The sequence below is a fragment of the Gordionus sp. m RMFG-2023 genome, chromosome 3 (assembly GCF_954871325.1).
Source record: "Gordionus sp. m RMFG-2023 chromosome 3, tfGorSpeb1-WG-v2, whole genome shotgun sequence".
NCBI classification, from domain to species: Eukaryota; Metazoa; Nematomorpha; class Gordioida; order Chordodea; family Parachordodidae; genus Gordionus; species Gordionus sp. m RMFG-2023.
In genome coordinates, this window is record NC_088777.1 from 42,905,449 (window position 1) to 42,923,539 (window position 18,091).

Sequence of the window (18,091 nt, forward strand, 5' to 3'; positions counted from 1 at the left end):
AGTCTAAATATTAGAATTTTGGTTGACAACAAAAAATTAGATAATTTTCTTTAAATTATCATATAAATCTATTTTTTAAAAAAATGTGTCTAATATAAAAGTGTGATTGAAAATTTTTATAATTTAAATTAGGTTTATTTAAAAAATATCCTTTTATCAATAAGTATTACAAACATTACTATATATACTGTGAGATCGTAATACCTTGTCATTAGATTTGAAAGTCAAGGAAGGATCAACCAAATAATTCAATATAATCAGAGTATAATTTCAATTTATTTATAATACAATACACATTATAATATATTTTTTTTGGAATGCAATCTCAATTACCGACAAATTTGGGAAAATAAAAATTGGAATTGTGATTTAAAATTTTTTTTATAACGGATTATTCAATCTTGGAGCAAACGTCAAAAGGTCATCGTTTATCATTTGCACGTGAATGTTGTATATGCCATCTATCCCAATAACGTAGTAAATACCATCCTGTCGACGTCTAAATTGGTAACCGATAATTTTGCGCAAATACTTTTGCATAAATGCTAAAGCCTGTATATTTAGGTTAAATAAACACAATTGAACAAGCCATAATTAAATTCGGTTCATATAATCGTAAAGTTTACATAAATCATTTTTTTTTGATATAACAAAAGAATTGGTCAATTTGTAAAAAAAATCGAGCACATATCCCCTAATTAATTATAAAATATATATTTTAAAAAATAATGTTCGCCATTTTTTTAAAAAAAAATTGATTATATTCATTCGTTAATTTATCGTTTGCTCCTTTGCTGATGGTTATTTAAAATAAAAAGGGGGTAATAATTATGAATACAGTAATTTTCTCAACATTGCCATAAAATAAGGTGTTTCAACAAAACTATTTTTGAAATGTCCAATAACATTTTTATTGCTTCCGAATGTAAATATACAAAAACGTATTTAAAAAAATATAATATTTAGCACTTTTCAAGTAGTTAACAAACATACCCAAGAGCTAGATTTTTAAAAACGGCTAACTCAATATTTTAGCCAGAAAAATATTGTCTAAGCCTCGAGGCTTCGCTAATAGATGAATAAACGTGCTATCTATGACCAAAACCTTCAGTCTTGCGTAATATTGTTCTGGCTAAAATATTAAGTTAGCCTTATAAAAATCGGCTCAAATCGAACCCTTTAACAACACTAATTATAGTATAAAATATTTATTATCACCAGAGACGTGACTGGTTATTTTATTTATTTTAGTGGTTCTTAAAACTTAGTATTTTAATTTAAAAAAATGATTTTAAAAACCTTAGATTTTTCGTTTATTATAATAATGCTAAATGATTTTTAGTGATTTTAAATTCACTTAAATTTTTTAACTAGTCTTAGGAATGTCGAAATATTTTTTTTTTTGGGGGGGGGGGGTATTGTGTAATATTGTGAAATCATTATCGTAGTGATATTTATGACCGAACCTATACTTTTACGAATAATCACAATTTAAATTCCTACTTATAGATTTCAAAATTACAGATATTTATAAACTACAAAAGATTTTATTGGTGTTATTGGCATATTTAGATAAAAATATATTATCATTTTTCAATAAATCAAATTTTATAAAGTTATGGTTATGACAAATGTTTTAATGGTTTTTTAAGAGATATTGGTGTATCTAAATAAAAATGTATTATCATTTCCTCAATAAATCATAAATTTTATAAAAATTAGGACAAATGAATTTCATGTTTTAAGATGATAGGGTATATTTAAATAAAAATATATTATTATCAATTTCACAGGAAATATATTATTAATTTCTCAGGATAAGGGATTTTCTCATTGGTGTTTTAAGATGTTGAAATATATACTTAAACACTAAATCTTAACTAATTTAATTTCTCGATTTACATTTACAACTAATCATAGATAAAAAAAAATGATTATAAGGCAACAAAAGATTACCTAGTAACAAGGCAATATACTTCACTATTTAAAAACAACCTAGGGAAAAGCTAATCATTATATGGTTAAAGAGGATACTCTATAGAAATACAATGAATAAAGAAAGTAAAGGTGATCACTAAATAAGAATTTGATATTAGATTGTAGTTTAAGGTTCTAATATTTTTTAACATACGCGTAAAAAAAGTCACAGTTGGGTCCTTGGTGTGGACATCGAGAACGGTTCAGACTGAGATTATAAAAAAAGACTAGTTATGATTATGCAAAGTTTATTTTTATATATAAAAAAAAGAAAGTGAGTGACATGACATTAACCTCCTTATATTTTTCAGGTTTTACGATAACTTTGTCCAATTTGAAGATGAGACATTTGGGGTTAGATTTGAATTGAGAGGGTAAAGGTACAACTTTATCGAAATGATAACATTTTTCGTAGCCGTAGTCAATAAGAAACATTGTGCACTAAAAAAAGAAATTATTATTGAAAATAAGTTGCTAAAAAAACAATAAATATTATAACAAGCCTGTGACTGAGTGATACGAAAGCAAGATGTAATTAATAGTGAAACTATATGAACTTTAGGCAATTATGATCTAATATATTATTTTAAAATTATAATATAATTTCTGTGTAATAAAACCTTCGCAGGTGATTTAAAACTAACTCAGCTTTTTAACTATACTATAATGAAAAAGAGAACATGTACATATGTAATCCTTTATTTAGTTTATGATGGATGTTGTAAATCCTAAAAATAACAAAACTTTAACTAATAGATTATTGATAAAGATTGATCATTTGTGACACTTAGATATTTAAAAAAGAAGTTGTTAATCACTCCCCAGTCATTTTTTGCTTGTCATAATGTATATCACTTGCAGAATTCCATATGGCCCTGCACTGCACACCCTATTTATTATTATTGCGATATGTAAATTATTTTTGATTTTCCTAGCATTATAAAACTGATTGGAAAAAATGACAATTAAATATATCTTTTAAACAAATAAAATTTATATTGGGTAGATTATATAAAAGTTTTTTTTAATCTTATGGTATATTTGGGAAATTTTAAAAGAAAAGAGAAGTTCTTTCTTTCTTTCTATGTGCTAGAATTGTGGTAGTTGAGGTGAATGTGTGATAAATTTCAATTTTTTCAAAAAAATGTGATAGTCTACTAGTCAATATGGTAGACATGGCAACCCTGATCCTAAACATAACCATGGGAGTTTTAAAAGGAAAAAAAGTGTACCGAGCTGAAATCGAACAAGTGCGGTAGCGTTTCTGGCTCAAATTATCTAACCTTTAAGCCTCAACCGCCACTCCAAAACAATAATTTTTTAAAGCATTTTTGTCTAAAATTAATTATCATTACCCAAAATAATAATAATTTGAGAGGTCATATTTCGAATAATTAAATTACCATGTCAGGGTGATTATTTTGTATACATAATCCACGTTGATAGTCATTGTGGTCCGCGCAAATGTACAACTAATAAATAAATAAAAAAAATATCGATTATTCGATATAATAAAAATAATAACAAACCTCATTATTTTGGATATCCGATTGACTTTTGGCGGGAACTGATTTTTTCAATTCTTTATATATGTCGGCCAATTGGGTTTCCATATAGTTCAATTTGATAATTTGGCATTTGAGTTGGCACGCAAAGGTTAATGGGTCATAAACATGAGTAATTTTAGCGAAGGACTTTAAAATAAAATAATGAAATTAATTAAATATGCGAATCTCGATTGCATATTATTTTAAAAAAAGTTAAAATATAAATGAAGGTAAATTTGAATCTAAATGATGTAACTGTCAAAGCTAGTGGTATATTTATGAAATGAAGAAATGCAAACTCTGAATATCATGTTTAAAAAATATATATGACGTATGTTGAAGATTGAACTATTATATCTCCTCGTCCAATTCTAATAGCCGTTAAATGATGGCCGCCCAATTCTCAAAAACAGTAAGAGATAGATATCTGGGTTTTTAAAACAAAAATCTCGTTGATAATAAAAATCAACGGATTTTGGGGTGGAGAAATACATTTTGTAAATTTAAATGCAGCAAAAAAATTGTAGCTAGGTATTCTATATTAGAGGTCTGCATCGGGGTAGACTAAAAGATTGGATGGGCCGATTCGGTGGGCGGGTCAAAAATATTTTTAAAGCAATAGGCGGGCTGGGTTAATTTGATATTTTTTTCGTGGAAAATGAACAGAAAGAACTTATATTTTTTCAAAAAAAATATTTTAATTTCATAATGTTGCATATTTTATAAGTTTAAGAAAACAAATAATGAGTCAAAACCAACCGATCAAATACTTTTAAAACATTGTGTGGGCGAGCGGGCTAAAAAACAACTTAGATAAATGTGCGGGTATGGGTGAGTTTCTTTTAAAGTATCTACGGGCGGGTGGGGGTTTAAAAATATTTAAAAAATGGGCGACAAGCGGGCTTTTGGGCCATAAACGTGCCCATTGTAGTGTTGTTAAACGGCTCGTTTTGAGCCGATTTTCCAAAGATTTTGATAATATATGTCTAAACATTTATTCCTTCTATGAAATCTTCAGGTTTACCTAATATTTTTCTGGATAAAATATTGAGTTAGAGTTTCAAATTGAAATCGTTATTTTGTATCCTTAATCCAATTAAAATAGACATTTTTTAAAAAAAATTTCAAAAAATTAATCTCATCAGTTAATTTCTCAAATTTTATAAATAGATTTTAATCCTAATTGATATCAAAATATATAGTACTACTATGTATTATTTTCAAAAAAATAATTATATATGCTATATAAATTATATCAATTTCCCTGAAAAAAATAATTAAATATTATTATATAAATTATATCAATTTCTTGAAAATAATTTTTATGCATCAATTAGCTGCAATTCGTCTATCTCTAAAATAAGAATAATATTCTAAACTTAGCAAATTAATAAGATAAAATATGATCAAATGATTGCATTTTTGTAATCTTATTCGTTCTCTAGTTCTATAGAAATGAAATTTAAATAAACACTCATTATAGTCCCGCAAATCACTGGAAATCAAACTATTTTTAATATATACTTTTATTTGCTGAATCAAACTTTCGGGCAGTATTTTTTTGAATATAAGACCTAGCCTGAAATATTTGTAGTTGAATATCAAAAATAAACAACAATTTATAATATTTGGAAGTTGGTTAGATTAAAAACATTATATTTTATGGATTATCACTGGTATCAAATATCACAATTCAAGATCACTAAGAAAATACATATTAAAATAATGTCCTATTTTTGGCAATAATAATTTGACCTTGTTTTGAAACCAAATTTAAAAAAAAACAAAACCTAATAATAATTTGTCATCAGTAAAATCATAAGCCGATAAAATAAATAAATTATTTTAACAAAATTAGTCTTTTAGAATAATTTTTTTATATTCTCTAATCTCTATTAAGCAGGCTCAGCATCTAATATTTGCAAAAAATGTTATTTTATCAGATATATAGGAGGTTTTTAAAAAAAATTAGGGAAATGCTTTACTTATCCAGTTTTTAATAAAAATTTTAAAAGCTTAGATAATTTATGGATAGCGCATGTTATTTAATTATAAAAGACCAGATTTTGTAGGAATTGCATTCCAACATGTATAGAGTGCCTTCATAGGGTAGATACGGTATGAGAGACCTGCAAGATCCGGCCCGTTACGATTTTTAGTCCAAGTTGCCCAGCCCGATATATAAAATGTTTGTTTGACTATTCTGTGGTCCGTTGGGCTATCAATTTTTTTAATATCTATATCTACCCCCCCCCCCCCCCAATATCAATTAAGACTACTAATAACTCTACTCTATTGCTATCTATTTCTATAATAATCGTTTTATAAATCAATTGTGTGTTTGATATCTGTATTGTTCATTTGTAAATTTATTACCCTTTTACATTTTTTTATATATTAAATTTTAAAATAAAAAATAAGGGTAATATATTTTAAAAAAAATTCGGCTCGCATTAATGCCAGGTGTTATTTTTTTTATTAAATTATGTTTGAAAAAAAAAATCATAACGTTTATATACCTTTGTTCTTTAAGTTTTTTTTATATTGTTATATAAAAAAAAATCTCGACTTTTTGATATAAGGAACTTCGAAATTAAAAAATGCAAGGTCCATCTTAAATTCTTTTATTTTTACCCCTCTAATCTTTAGTGTTTAGGGAAACTCCGGTCCCCCTATAGTTTTTAAATCAATTGGGTAAGAAAATTTCAATAAGGACGGGGATTAAAAATGAGTCCCTTACCCTCAAATAAAAAACTCAATAGAATACTAAAAGGGCAGGACCAGGAGTGAACTAGAATGAACCGATAAACCGTTATAAACCTTTATAAATATCTGAACCGTAACCGAACCAAAATAATTATTTTTTGAAGAAGTAAAAGGAACTTTTATAAAAAGTTAAACCGGGTTGAACAGGGTTAAACCGGTTTCGGCCAAAATAAAATAATTAATTTTACATTTTTTAACATTCTTTTCCTTGTGGTGTATTACATATTTTACCACATCATAAATATATTTTAGGGTAAATTTATATTTTGATTTTTTTGGCTCTGGCTGAATCGGGAATGGGGAATTAATTTTATGTAAATGTAGTATGATTTTAATAGTTTTATAATAGTGTTAAATAATTCATTAACAATTATTAAATAATACAGTTTGGCCGTAAAATGGTTAATATAAATATATCGAGGATGGCCCAAGCCTAAGAACAGTATAAACCGAACAGGCTTAAAAATAAAAAAACAAATTTAAGCGATGCTTAAAAATAAAAAATCACAAGCCTGGGGTATAGCGTTTTGGTCAATATAGATATACAACATTTTAAATAGGAAACAATATTATCTAAATTTAAAGCTTAGAGAATTCTTTATTTAAACCATTAAAATATTTTCGTTTATGATTTTTTAAGTTAAAAAAGATAAAATTGTATGTTTTTAATCATTTATATTAGAGATTGGCAACGCCTGACCTGTTAAGAATTTTAGCACAAATTTCCCTGTCCGGTGCGTTAAATTTTGAGAAAAGTCAACCCCGATCGGTTAAATTTTTTTTATATGAATTTTCGGCTATCAAATTTTTAATGTCTATATCTATTTTTATTTTCCCTCAATGTCAATTAAGGTTCTTTGTATAACTTTTCTCGGGCTATCTATTACTACAACAACCGCATTATAAATCAATTAAATTTGATAACTGTATTGATAATTTTAATTTGTAATTGGATCATGTCATAAGTTTAATTTTTTTGTGAAATTTAAGATAATATTTATAGATTTAATATTTTAGTTAGGACAGCTCTTAGAAAACAAAAAAATGTTATTTTGTAATTTATTTTCAAATATTATTAATAAAAACATTGGCGTAAAATTATCAAATTTGTATGCCTGGGGCCTGGCCTATTAAAATTTTACAAATATTAAAAGATTAGGTATGTAAAATTATCCGGCCTGTCCCAGCACCAATTTTTTTCATCTACGAGGCCAGTTAAATTTTTTGCTAGGCCCTGTCCATTTAATTTTAGAACTAAATTGCCCAGACTAATCAGTGGTACAGATTTTCGGATGGACTGGGCTTTGTAGATCTCTTATTTATAAAGATGATTACGATCAAAGAACAATAAAAATGGACTTCTTTATTTAAATTCTTTTAGATTGCCATGCCTCATGAACATATGTGTGGAAGTAATACCAATAATTTTTGTGAAATATATTTGAAAACTTTTAAATTGTAATTATTTATATAAATATTATCAATAATATTAAAAAAAATTCTAGAAATCTAATATATTATATTTTATAAAATATTTATCATTCAATTTTATAGTAGTCCAGACCAAGAAGATTGGACTGGAATTGGAATGGAGACCAATTTATAAAGACCTTTCACTAAAGTAAAGTCAGACTAAATTTTGAATTCAGGAGGCTGAACTAAACCAGGAATCCAAAATAATCTTTTAGGCTATGTCCTAGTTTGGGTATACATTTCTGTTTAGACTAGGCTAAATAGCTTTTGAACTAAGACACCTTATTTTGGCTTGTTTTAATTATTTGGCATTGTTATTTTATATTTTTTTGTCTCTCTCTTACTGTTTAGGCAGTTTAGTGATCAGTCAAAACCAGGACACAGTTTTATAAATTTCTAAATCAATCAAATCATTATAATATTTTGAAAGCAGAAAATAAAATTATTATAAATACTTTTGAACCCATTTAAACTAGTTAATAACAATTTTAGTTATGGGTCATTCCATGTCAAATCAATCACTTTTCGGCCGACCCCTTTCGATTTCGATAAAAATTCGTAGGCTGGTTATATATGTTCCCATTAGATTATAAAAAAAATTTTAGCGCATTAGAAACTATATTAGCGGAGATATTCGGGGTTAAAGGTCCAAAAAACGTCTTTTTTTGCTTTTTACTGATGTTAAATAATTAGTTTTTAATTTAAAACTAAATATGATCAAATATTGAATCTAATATCAATAGCCAAGTTAATAATTGATGATTATGGCGAAAATCAAAATTAATTTTTGATAAAATATGGGTCATCTTATGGTCAGTTGAAAACTTGAAATTAATATTTCGAAATGTATATGATCTCCGATTTTTAATTTTTTTAAGAATTATTATCCGTTTACTATTTTTTTAATAATTTATTCGACAATCAGTATGGCTGGGTATTTATTTAAAAAAATATTGGTATTATTATACTTTAGAAAAAATAGATGGCGCTATATATAATAGTTTTAATATGTTAAAATTTATTTTTTTATTGATTAAAAATATTTTAATGTATATATATCATACTAAATCGATTACAATGTGCATTATATATATTATTTGTAATTCAGATCATAAATTTTTAAAATCTTCACAAATTTTGCCTAATTAAGATAGTTTATAAATTAATTAAATCTTACTTCATCTAAAGGAATACAAAGCCTGGCTAGCTTGTGAGATTCTTCAGGAGATAATATATATGTTCGACTGGTGGGAGTAGAAGGATTGACCAGCGAGAGAATATGAGATTTAGGCAACACTAAAATATTATCTTTCAGAGGAAATTTAAATGAGGCTGAAGGTCCACAAGGGTGTAAAAATCGGATTTTTACTTCTTCATTTGTATAACTTTTATGGATTATATATCCTAACCACCATTTATCATCATATACACATGTTATATATTCATTAATATTTTAAAATATAATTTTCTCATTTAAAAACGGAACTTGTTTTATATTATATTTTTTGGAATTAGAATATATTTTGGTTTTTAGTTTATTTTGATCAATGGGAATAATCCCGTGAATTTTTTGGGTCCCATGTATGGGCAGTGCAGAATTAAATCTTTTACGAAGGGCTAATTCCTCTTCGATATATTCTTGATTGGATACATATTCAAATTGAATATTAATATTTTCTTTAGCATAATTATATAATTCTAATGGGGTTAGGATTTGATTTTTATTTGGCCTTTGAAGACTAGCTCTGGCAACTAATCTTTTGACAGTTCCTCTGATACCGTCACATGCATTTTTGCCGTGAGCAGTGACAAAGAAATGCCATTCGGCAGGAATATTAAAATCGTATTTATGAAGGCATATGTTCAAAAAATTTTTGCGATTCTTGTATTGAGACGCGGCTTCATCCGAAAAATATATTATTTTTTATGGTTTAGAATGAAATTTGGCTGTTAAGAATTTAATGAATTTTTTTTGATAAAGGTGGACTGCACTAGTATTATGGCTTAATGATTCGGACAAAATAACAAAATTTGTATTTTTTAATTCTTCTCCAGATTTATAATATGCTACAAATGGATGTATAGTGGCCTGCACATTGTTCCAATGAAATCCCTGAACTTCATCTTGTAAAATGAAGGAATAATTTTCAGAATAATCTAGAATTGTTGAAAATTCCTCATCTTTTAAATTTTCTTTGGAATTCTTCAAAAATAAACTTTGTGTTTAGCTATAAACGAGTGACGCAGTAAAATTTGAACTTTTTATAATAGATATTCGATGAAACCATCAATGGACTTTATAATAGTTTCAAGATTTGCTCTATCCACCGTGATCCATTGTTTAAACGTGACATATTCTATACGATTTCTCTGAAACAATTCGTATAATTGGCCCATAAGAGATTCTATACCAGGACATTGATCACAATTTGTTAAATAACATTTTGGCTGAGATGGATTATAAATAATTTGCGCCAAAAGATTGTTATAAGAATTTAGACAGTAATCTTCTCCTGCTGTACTTTCAGCTATTACATTTGTCATTAATTTCACATTCTGATGAATGGCGCAGACACAAACAGTGTGTGTGCCATCCAACTAAAATTCAGTTTTTTGGTCTAAGTTCGGCAAATTTAGGGAATCCAATTGATATACTTGGGTATTCTTCCTTAAACATCTTGAATATTTCTTTAAGATTATTTAATATAAATCTTTGCTAATTCTTTCTCGCCTTTAACAGACACACAATCTTTTATTCCAGGCATGAGTCGGCTTATTTCATCAGAACTATAATTTTGTTATTTTTATTGCTTAAAAAATTTTTCAAAATCTTTGAAATTTTCTTTATCTCTGGTTATTTTAATAATGTAAGATAATGACAATTTCATAACATTCTTGGTCTTAATGGGTATGACTTAGTCTGGGGAGGGGGTGGATAGGGGGTAGGTCTGGTAATTAATGCGATTTTCGATTTTTCCCTTAATAATTTTTCTGCACCCCTTTAATCCTGCTTTTTTGTTCGTGTGCTAGTCCGATTTTTTAATTATTTTAATTTACAATGAAATATTAAAAAAATTATTAAAATTTTTTATCCTGCGAATATCTCAGGGGAATAAGGTTTACAAAGTTATATAATCGAATTTTATGATATATTTACATTAAAATATTTTTAATCAATAAAAAAAATGAATTTTAACATATTAAAACTATTATATATAGCGCCATCTATTTTTTTTAAAGTATAAAAATCGCAATATTTTTTTAAATAAATATCCAGCCATGCTAATTGTTAAAGAAATTATTAAAAAAATAGTAAACGGATAATATTTCTTAAAAAAATTAAAAATCGGAGATCATATACATTTCGAAATATTAATTTCAAGTTTTCAACTGACCATAAGATGACCCATATTTTAAAAAAAATTATTTTTGATGTTTTCGCCATAATTATCAATTATTAAGCTATTGATATTAGATTCAATATTTGATCATAATTAGTTTTAAATTAAAAACTAATTATTTAACATCAGTAAAAAGGAAAAAAATGCGTTTTTTGGACCTTTAACTCCGATTATCTCCGTTAATATAGTTGCTAATGCGCTAAAATTTTGTTTATAATCTAATGGAAACATATATAACCAGTCTACAACTTTTTATCAAAATTGAAAGGGGTCGGCCGAAAATCTTGATTTTTTTGCTCATTTGACATGGAATGACCCTTATATATATTTTAAAAGATTGGCATTCTAAAATATTTTGAAAAAATATAGTATATAAATTTATACGTTGTTTTATAATGAAATACATAAAATCAACTTTTACTTATTGTCTTAAATTTTTTTGTTTTTATTTCTAAGTGTTTAAAAGCTTGTTGTTTAGTTTTTTACTTCTAAGTTTTTAAAATTTATCAGATTTTTTGGTTCATTAATAAAATAATATTATGACTAATTATAAAAATTATAAAAAAACCATGAATTTCTATGAAATAAACTTATATAAATTTGGTCAAAACTGAAATGAAACTAAGCCATTATACATATCATATCACTCGATTATATCTCTTAGCCAATATAAAAATAATATAATTTGATGTTCATAAAAAGATCTTTAAAAATTTAAATCAGGCTATAAAAAAATGAAATTTTAAAAATTCAGACCTTTAGCTACAAATATTCTTTTGAAAAAATCTGGACCAAACTCAAATGATAAATTTTGAAATCCAAGCAAGGGTTATAAATAATATATCCAAAAAAAGTTATGAAACTTTAAACAAAATTTAATAAAAAATAAACTTCTATTTTTTAAAAAATGCTACAAGTTTATTTTGGTATGTTTTTATTTTTTAATAAAAAAATGTTAATTTCTTTATTTTCAAGTTTTGAACCTAGTTTAAACTAGAGCTTAGTCTTTAGGTAACAAATTATATAAACAATTTATTTAAAATTCAACTTCGTGTGAAACTTCTTGCAATATAATACCATCATCAGTTGATAAACTTTTAAGAAGTAATGAGGAATTTATTATTTCATTGTTTTCCACTCTAAATGTAAGTTATAATGACATAATCGGTTTCATTAATATACTTGGCTTTGTTATTCTCTTCTTCATTCACACTAAATTTTAATTAAAATTATAAATAAAAAATATATTATAATTACTTAGGATTCAAAGACCTTAATGTCAATATTGTCTTGCCAATATATCTACCTTTAATTTTATTGACAAATGCATTTCTATTTTCTTCACGGATAAAATAACAGGTTCTAATCATTAAATTTTTATAAAGAAATATGTATTTGATTATACATTAATTGATCTTGAACAAAAAAGGATGGTTCATTAAATTTTATTTCATTTAGATATGAAGAGAAATTCTGTAAACATAAATATTAATAAAGGTTAGAATTATATTTAAACAGTATGTGGAGGAAAATTGGTGATTTGGGCTATAAATCTCCCTGGTTTTTTCATTTCCATAACAGCAGGCAGCAGCAATTTTTTTTATAAACCCGCACTTAAAAATGTAATAATATTGTGCTAAACATTAACCAAATGAATATTATTTTAATACCAGTTGATATATTTTTTCTGACCATATTTAACCTAAGAACTAGTTAACGGCAGTTTGATGATATGATATTGTAATAAATGTAAAAAAATTGGTCATTTTGCAGTTTGCTGTAAATCAAAGAATTTAAATTATAGAAGAGTGTCATCAAGTGATTCTATTCATAATATTTGGAAGATTCAACAAAATCGAGAGAATAGAGCAAAACTAACTGCAGAGATAAATGGTTTAGATGTTGAATTTGATTTTGACACTGCTGTACAAGCGTCATTGCTAGATATTGACATATGGACAAATATTGGGTGACCAAAAATTAGGCCAACCAGTCCATTGACTGTATACGGTGATCATCCGTTAGACGTTAAGGGCGAGACCCAAGTATATTTTAGGATTGGATCACAGACAAGGATCCTATCAGTGGCAATAATGAATACAACTGGGGTGCCTCTTTTCGGATTACCATGGATTTTAGCATTCAATTTAGAAATGCCTCGTCCGGTTATGATTAAACAAGTATGCAATTTGGCCAACAATATTGAAAAAGAAAAATGTTGCATAACACTAGATTCTAGAATTCAAGATTTGATTAATAAACACCAAGAAATTTCGGAAGAGAATCAAGATTTTAAACATGCTTTGGATATTCGAAGTATTAATTTGGATGATATGCAATTGTCAGAAAATATTCTGCAAAAAGAGTCCAAGATTTAATATTAAAAAAAGTAGCAATACATATTCAGCAAAGTTGGCGAAACTTTGATCGTCATAAAGATAAAGTAATAGTTAATTTTTATAATCGATGGGAAGAGCTTTCTGTCAATCGTGATATTATAGAATGGAATGGGAGATTGGTTATTCCTAATAAATTAAGAAATGCAGTGTTAGGAATGATTCACAGAGGACATCCTGGGGAAAATGTAATAAAATCTATTTTTAGATTGTATTGCTGGTGGCCCAGATGTGATGTATAAAAAAATTTATCAAAATATGTTCTGGATGCCAGAAAAATAGACCTAGTATTCAAGAAATACCTCTAAATTCTTGAACTGTTAGTAAGGAATCTTGGGAGCGAATTCATATTGATTTTGCTGGACCAGTAGATTCGCTATATTGGCTAATTGGTGTCGATTCCTACTCCAAATGGTTAGAAGTTCATCTAATGCAGAATACCTCTGTTGATGCTATGATAAAACGAATAAAAAAATGGTTTGCTAGACTTGGAATACCCAAGTACATTGTGTCAGACCATGGACCACAATTCTTATCTGGGGAATTCCGTAGGTATTATGATTTAAATAATATACGTCATATACGTTCGGCAGCATCTACATGACACTGGATGAAGACCCCCTTCAAAAACCTGTGCATACCCCCCTAAAAAATCCCCGCCGCCTTCGGCGGCGATGTCTCTTTATCATTATTTTCACCTATTTATTTATTGATACTCTTTTCAAATAATTTATAAAGGATAACTTAAATTAGACTATCTTTACTACCAACTATCGATATTTTTGAAAATAAAGAATTTATTTTTTAGATAATAAATTTAATTAAAACCTCCATTATTTACAATGTCATCATGATTTACATTCAAAGAAAAGAGAATTTGAAATCTCACAATTTGTATGGTTAAATAATGAAAATACCAATGGTTGGAGAGAGGGAGTTATTAAAGAAAGAATAGGACTTTATTCTAATATTGTTGAATCTTCCGGAAAACATTACAGAAGCATGCAGATCAGTTAAGAAATCGTTTAGTTATCCCAAATCATGAAAGTTCTTTGGAAGTTACAGAAATGGTTGTGCCAGTGAATGAAGCAAATACAAACACAAATACCACATTACGTTGTTCATCAAGAAACCGTAAACCTACAAAGAGGTTTATTGAAGAAATCTAACTTTAAAATGTTTGAAGGAAATGTAATAAATTAATAAAATATTATTTATAGATATTATATATATATATATAGAATAGAATATTCGAAAATTAATTAATAAAAATTTGATGTTTGAAATAAATTGAAATATAAATTAGTAGTCGTATTGTTTATAAATTAGTAGATGGTATAACTACAAATTTTGTAGCTGGACATCTCACTTCTCGGTTATGAATAAAACCACATTTATAACATTTAAGTTTATTATAATCTTTATCATTATTATATTTGTATTTATTATTCTCTTTATCAAATGTATTATTATACTTGACTTTATTATAGCTTTTATCAAATGTAGTCGTCGTTTTAATTGGATGTTTATAATTATTATCATTATCATTTCTTTTGTTATTATCATTTATCTTATTAACAACAAGCATATTTTTATTTGCCATTTCTTTATCTGCTCGCTCAGAAGTTAATGCCAGATCAAGAATAAATTGAAAAGTCAGTACATTATTATCTCTAACAAGATCGTCGGTATATAGAGCTCTAAGATCTCTTTCCAATCCCGGTATTTCTATGCCAACCATAAACTGATCACGTAAACGCTCGTCAATATCATTAAGATAATGACAACGCTTGCCAATTGTTCTAATTTTATCTGCAAATTCAGTTATGGTTTCAGTTGTTCTCCGTAATCTAACGAAATCAAATCTAGAAGCAAAAGCTGTTGACGTCGGTTTAAATAGTTTAAAACATATTGACTTATTTTCCTTAAAAGATAAAGTTTCGATCGAATCAGGATAACAAAAACGGTCCACCAACTCAATATTCTTATTGCCAAAAAATTTTAAAAATATATCTTTATATTGACATTCAGATGGGCTTACGTTTTAACCGAAAACTGGCTTCCCATTGAGAAAAGTATCTATAGATTGAAGTTTCCAACTCGAATTTATCAAATTTAATCGTAGATAAATCCGCTATTTTTTTTTGAATCTCCATTTAAGGAATTATTTTCTCCATTTAAGGAATTATTATCTCCATTTAAGGAATTATTTTCTCCATTTATCGTCGCCATTTGTAGTAATACCAACTACTAATTAACAATACGACTACTAATTTATATTTCAATTTATTTCAAACATCAAATTTTTATTAATTAATTTTCGAATATTCTATTCTATTTTTATATTAAATATCTATAAATAATATTTTATTAATTTATTACAGATATCAAATAAGGCTCTTCTACATATGTAAATTCGATGAATTTTAAAAAACATTAACAGACTGTTTCAGTCAATCATTATTGAAAAACATGCAAAATCAAATTCAAGCTTAAAAGTATTTAGATTTTTTTCTACAATGAATTTACAAATAAATCCTGAATAGGAGTATTAGGGTTAGTTAAAAATTTAAAATAAGGGAATCTAAAACAGTCAATTAGCTTAGCTGTTTTATTAAAATATTTAATTGTTTTAGAAAGTTCTTCCTTGCTTATTCGATTGGATTCGGTTGTATAGGAGTTGGGTTCCTCAGTGAAAGCTTAGCCCATTTCTTCTAATAGGGTGAAAGTATGCTTCAAATAGGGCCAAATATTTATTCGATGAAGCAATTTGAGTGCACTAAAAATATCGGGTGTTTCCATGTATGATTAATAACTTTTTAAATAAAAAATAGCATATTAACACTCTAGAAATTGAAGCAGGCTTAAAATTTAAGAAAACCAGAAAAAATAAATAAAAATGGCAATTTTTAGATAATTAAACTAAAAATAAATTATTTTTTTTGATTAGGTTTAATAAATATAAAAGAAATTTATATGAAAATGAATCAAAAATTTGAACATATTTTTATAAGTTTTGAATGTATTAGAAACCCCATATTTAACATTTAACCAACACCATTTATTAAACATGGTTAAAATTAATAGGCACAATTAAAAAGTATTTATTCATAGAAATTTATTTATTGGATTGATAAATCCATTTAGTATGTCATTTCGAATTTCTTTCTATAGAGGATTGTGTTACCCATATGGAACTCTTTTTATTTTATAATTATAGGTTATTAAATACAAGTCTTCTTGAGTGTAATTGAGACATTTAAATATGACATATTATAATCTTTAAATGCGTTTCATTACTTTATATCATAGCAAATTTATTATTTTTAATCTTCCTAAGTTTAGATCCGGCTATTATTTTTTTAAAAAGGTAAATATTATTCATTAAAAGCAAGATCTAGTAATTAAATTAAAAACTCCATTGATTTTACGCTATATTAACTCTAATTGGTTAAATGAAGCCTCACCAAATATATTTATTATTAAGAATTAATTCCAATTACCGTGGCATCTTCAGAACGCAGCTTCACAAAGCTGCTCAAATTAATTAAACTTATCTACGATTCTGTATGTTAAAGGACCGATGTTATCTCTCTTTAATTTCAATAGAAAATTATATCGCCCTGTTGTTTGATTAAATTGACACAATATATTCCTTGCAAATATAAAGGAGAGTAGGAAAAATAAAATAGCAATATTTAAGTTTATGATTACATTTATTTATATAATGTGCATTACTCGTTTATGATTAAAATTTAATAAATTAAATGTGCTTTTAATTCTCATTGCGAAAAGTTATCAAATAAGCTTAGTCATATCATGTTTTTTAAGGGGCCGCCAAATTATTATAGCTCTGGATCGCCAAAAGTCTCGGCACGGCTCTAAGTAGAGGGTCTAAATCTGGCGGGACAGGTTAGGGGTTAGGAATATTTTTTCAACACAAGATATTGATATGAGAATCAAATAAAAGGAAGCTAAAATATATTTTGACTAAAATGTTAAATTTTAATTTAGGTGGGCGTGTCTAGGTTTTATGGGGTCAGGAATATTTTTATCAACACAAAATATTGATAAAATATTGATATAGGTATCAAATAGAAGCTAATTAAAATGATATAGGTATCAAATAGAAGCTAATTAAAATGATATAGGTATCAAATAGAAGCTAATTAAAACAAGGAGAATATTCCTATTCCCTTTCCCAGCATTTTTGACGGGATATCCTCTAGTTATAACATAGTAATAAAAGTTAATGATCGATCCGGAAAATCAACCATTGGTATATAAGGGGTTAATTAACCTTGTAATAGCTTTATTGGATAACTATTTTATTAAAAATGCATATCTTTTAATATTATTTTGAAATTAAATTTAGTTTAATATAATATAAAAACTTATATAAACTCATCCAAAATTAATTTGTATTTGATTAGCATCTTTATAAAAAATACCCTGAAAATTTTTTTAAAAAATATTTTAGTTGGTTATAAATCTTTTACCATGTAGCGACTCTAGTGCTTTAAAATGTAAA

General features: G+C 26.5%; 1 protein-coding gene across 1 annotated transcript; it reads right to left on the reverse strand.

Moving 5' to 3' along the window:
- On the reverse strand, nucleotides 1–12,922 carry LOC135926485 (uncharacterized). The gene is made up of 10 exons (XM_065462375.1): nucleotides 12,835–12,922; nucleotides 12,681–12,777; nucleotides 12,570–12,637; nucleotides 12,422–12,526; nucleotides 12,347–12,376; nucleotides 12,213–12,303; nucleotides 3,507–3,671; nucleotides 3,381–3,449; nucleotides 2,272–2,418; nucleotides 1–552 (listed from the first exon to the last, which is right to left on the reverse strand). Exons 2-10 carry the CDS (start codon nucleotides 12,738–12,740, stop codon nucleotides 382–384), a joined length of 906 nt encoding a protein of 301 aa, XP_065318447.1. The 5' UTR covers nucleotides 12,741–12,777; nucleotides 12,835–12,922; the 3' UTR covers nucleotides 1–381.
- Between the last annotated feature and the right edge of the window lie 5,169 nt (nucleotides 12,923–18,091).

Coding starts and splice junctions, on each gene's coding strand:
- LOC135926485 (XM_065462375.1), bottom strand. CDS start 12,740: ATGGAAATGAAAAAACCAGGGAGATTTATAGCCCAAATCACCAATTTT. Junction 3,450..3,506: donor CGGATATCCAAAATAATGAG/GTTTGTTATTAT, acceptor TTTATTTATTAG/TTGTACATTTGCGCGGACCA. Junction 2,419..3,380: donor AAAATAATCACCCTGACATG/GTAATTTAATTA, acceptor TTCTTTTTTTAG/TGCACAATGTTTCTTATTGA.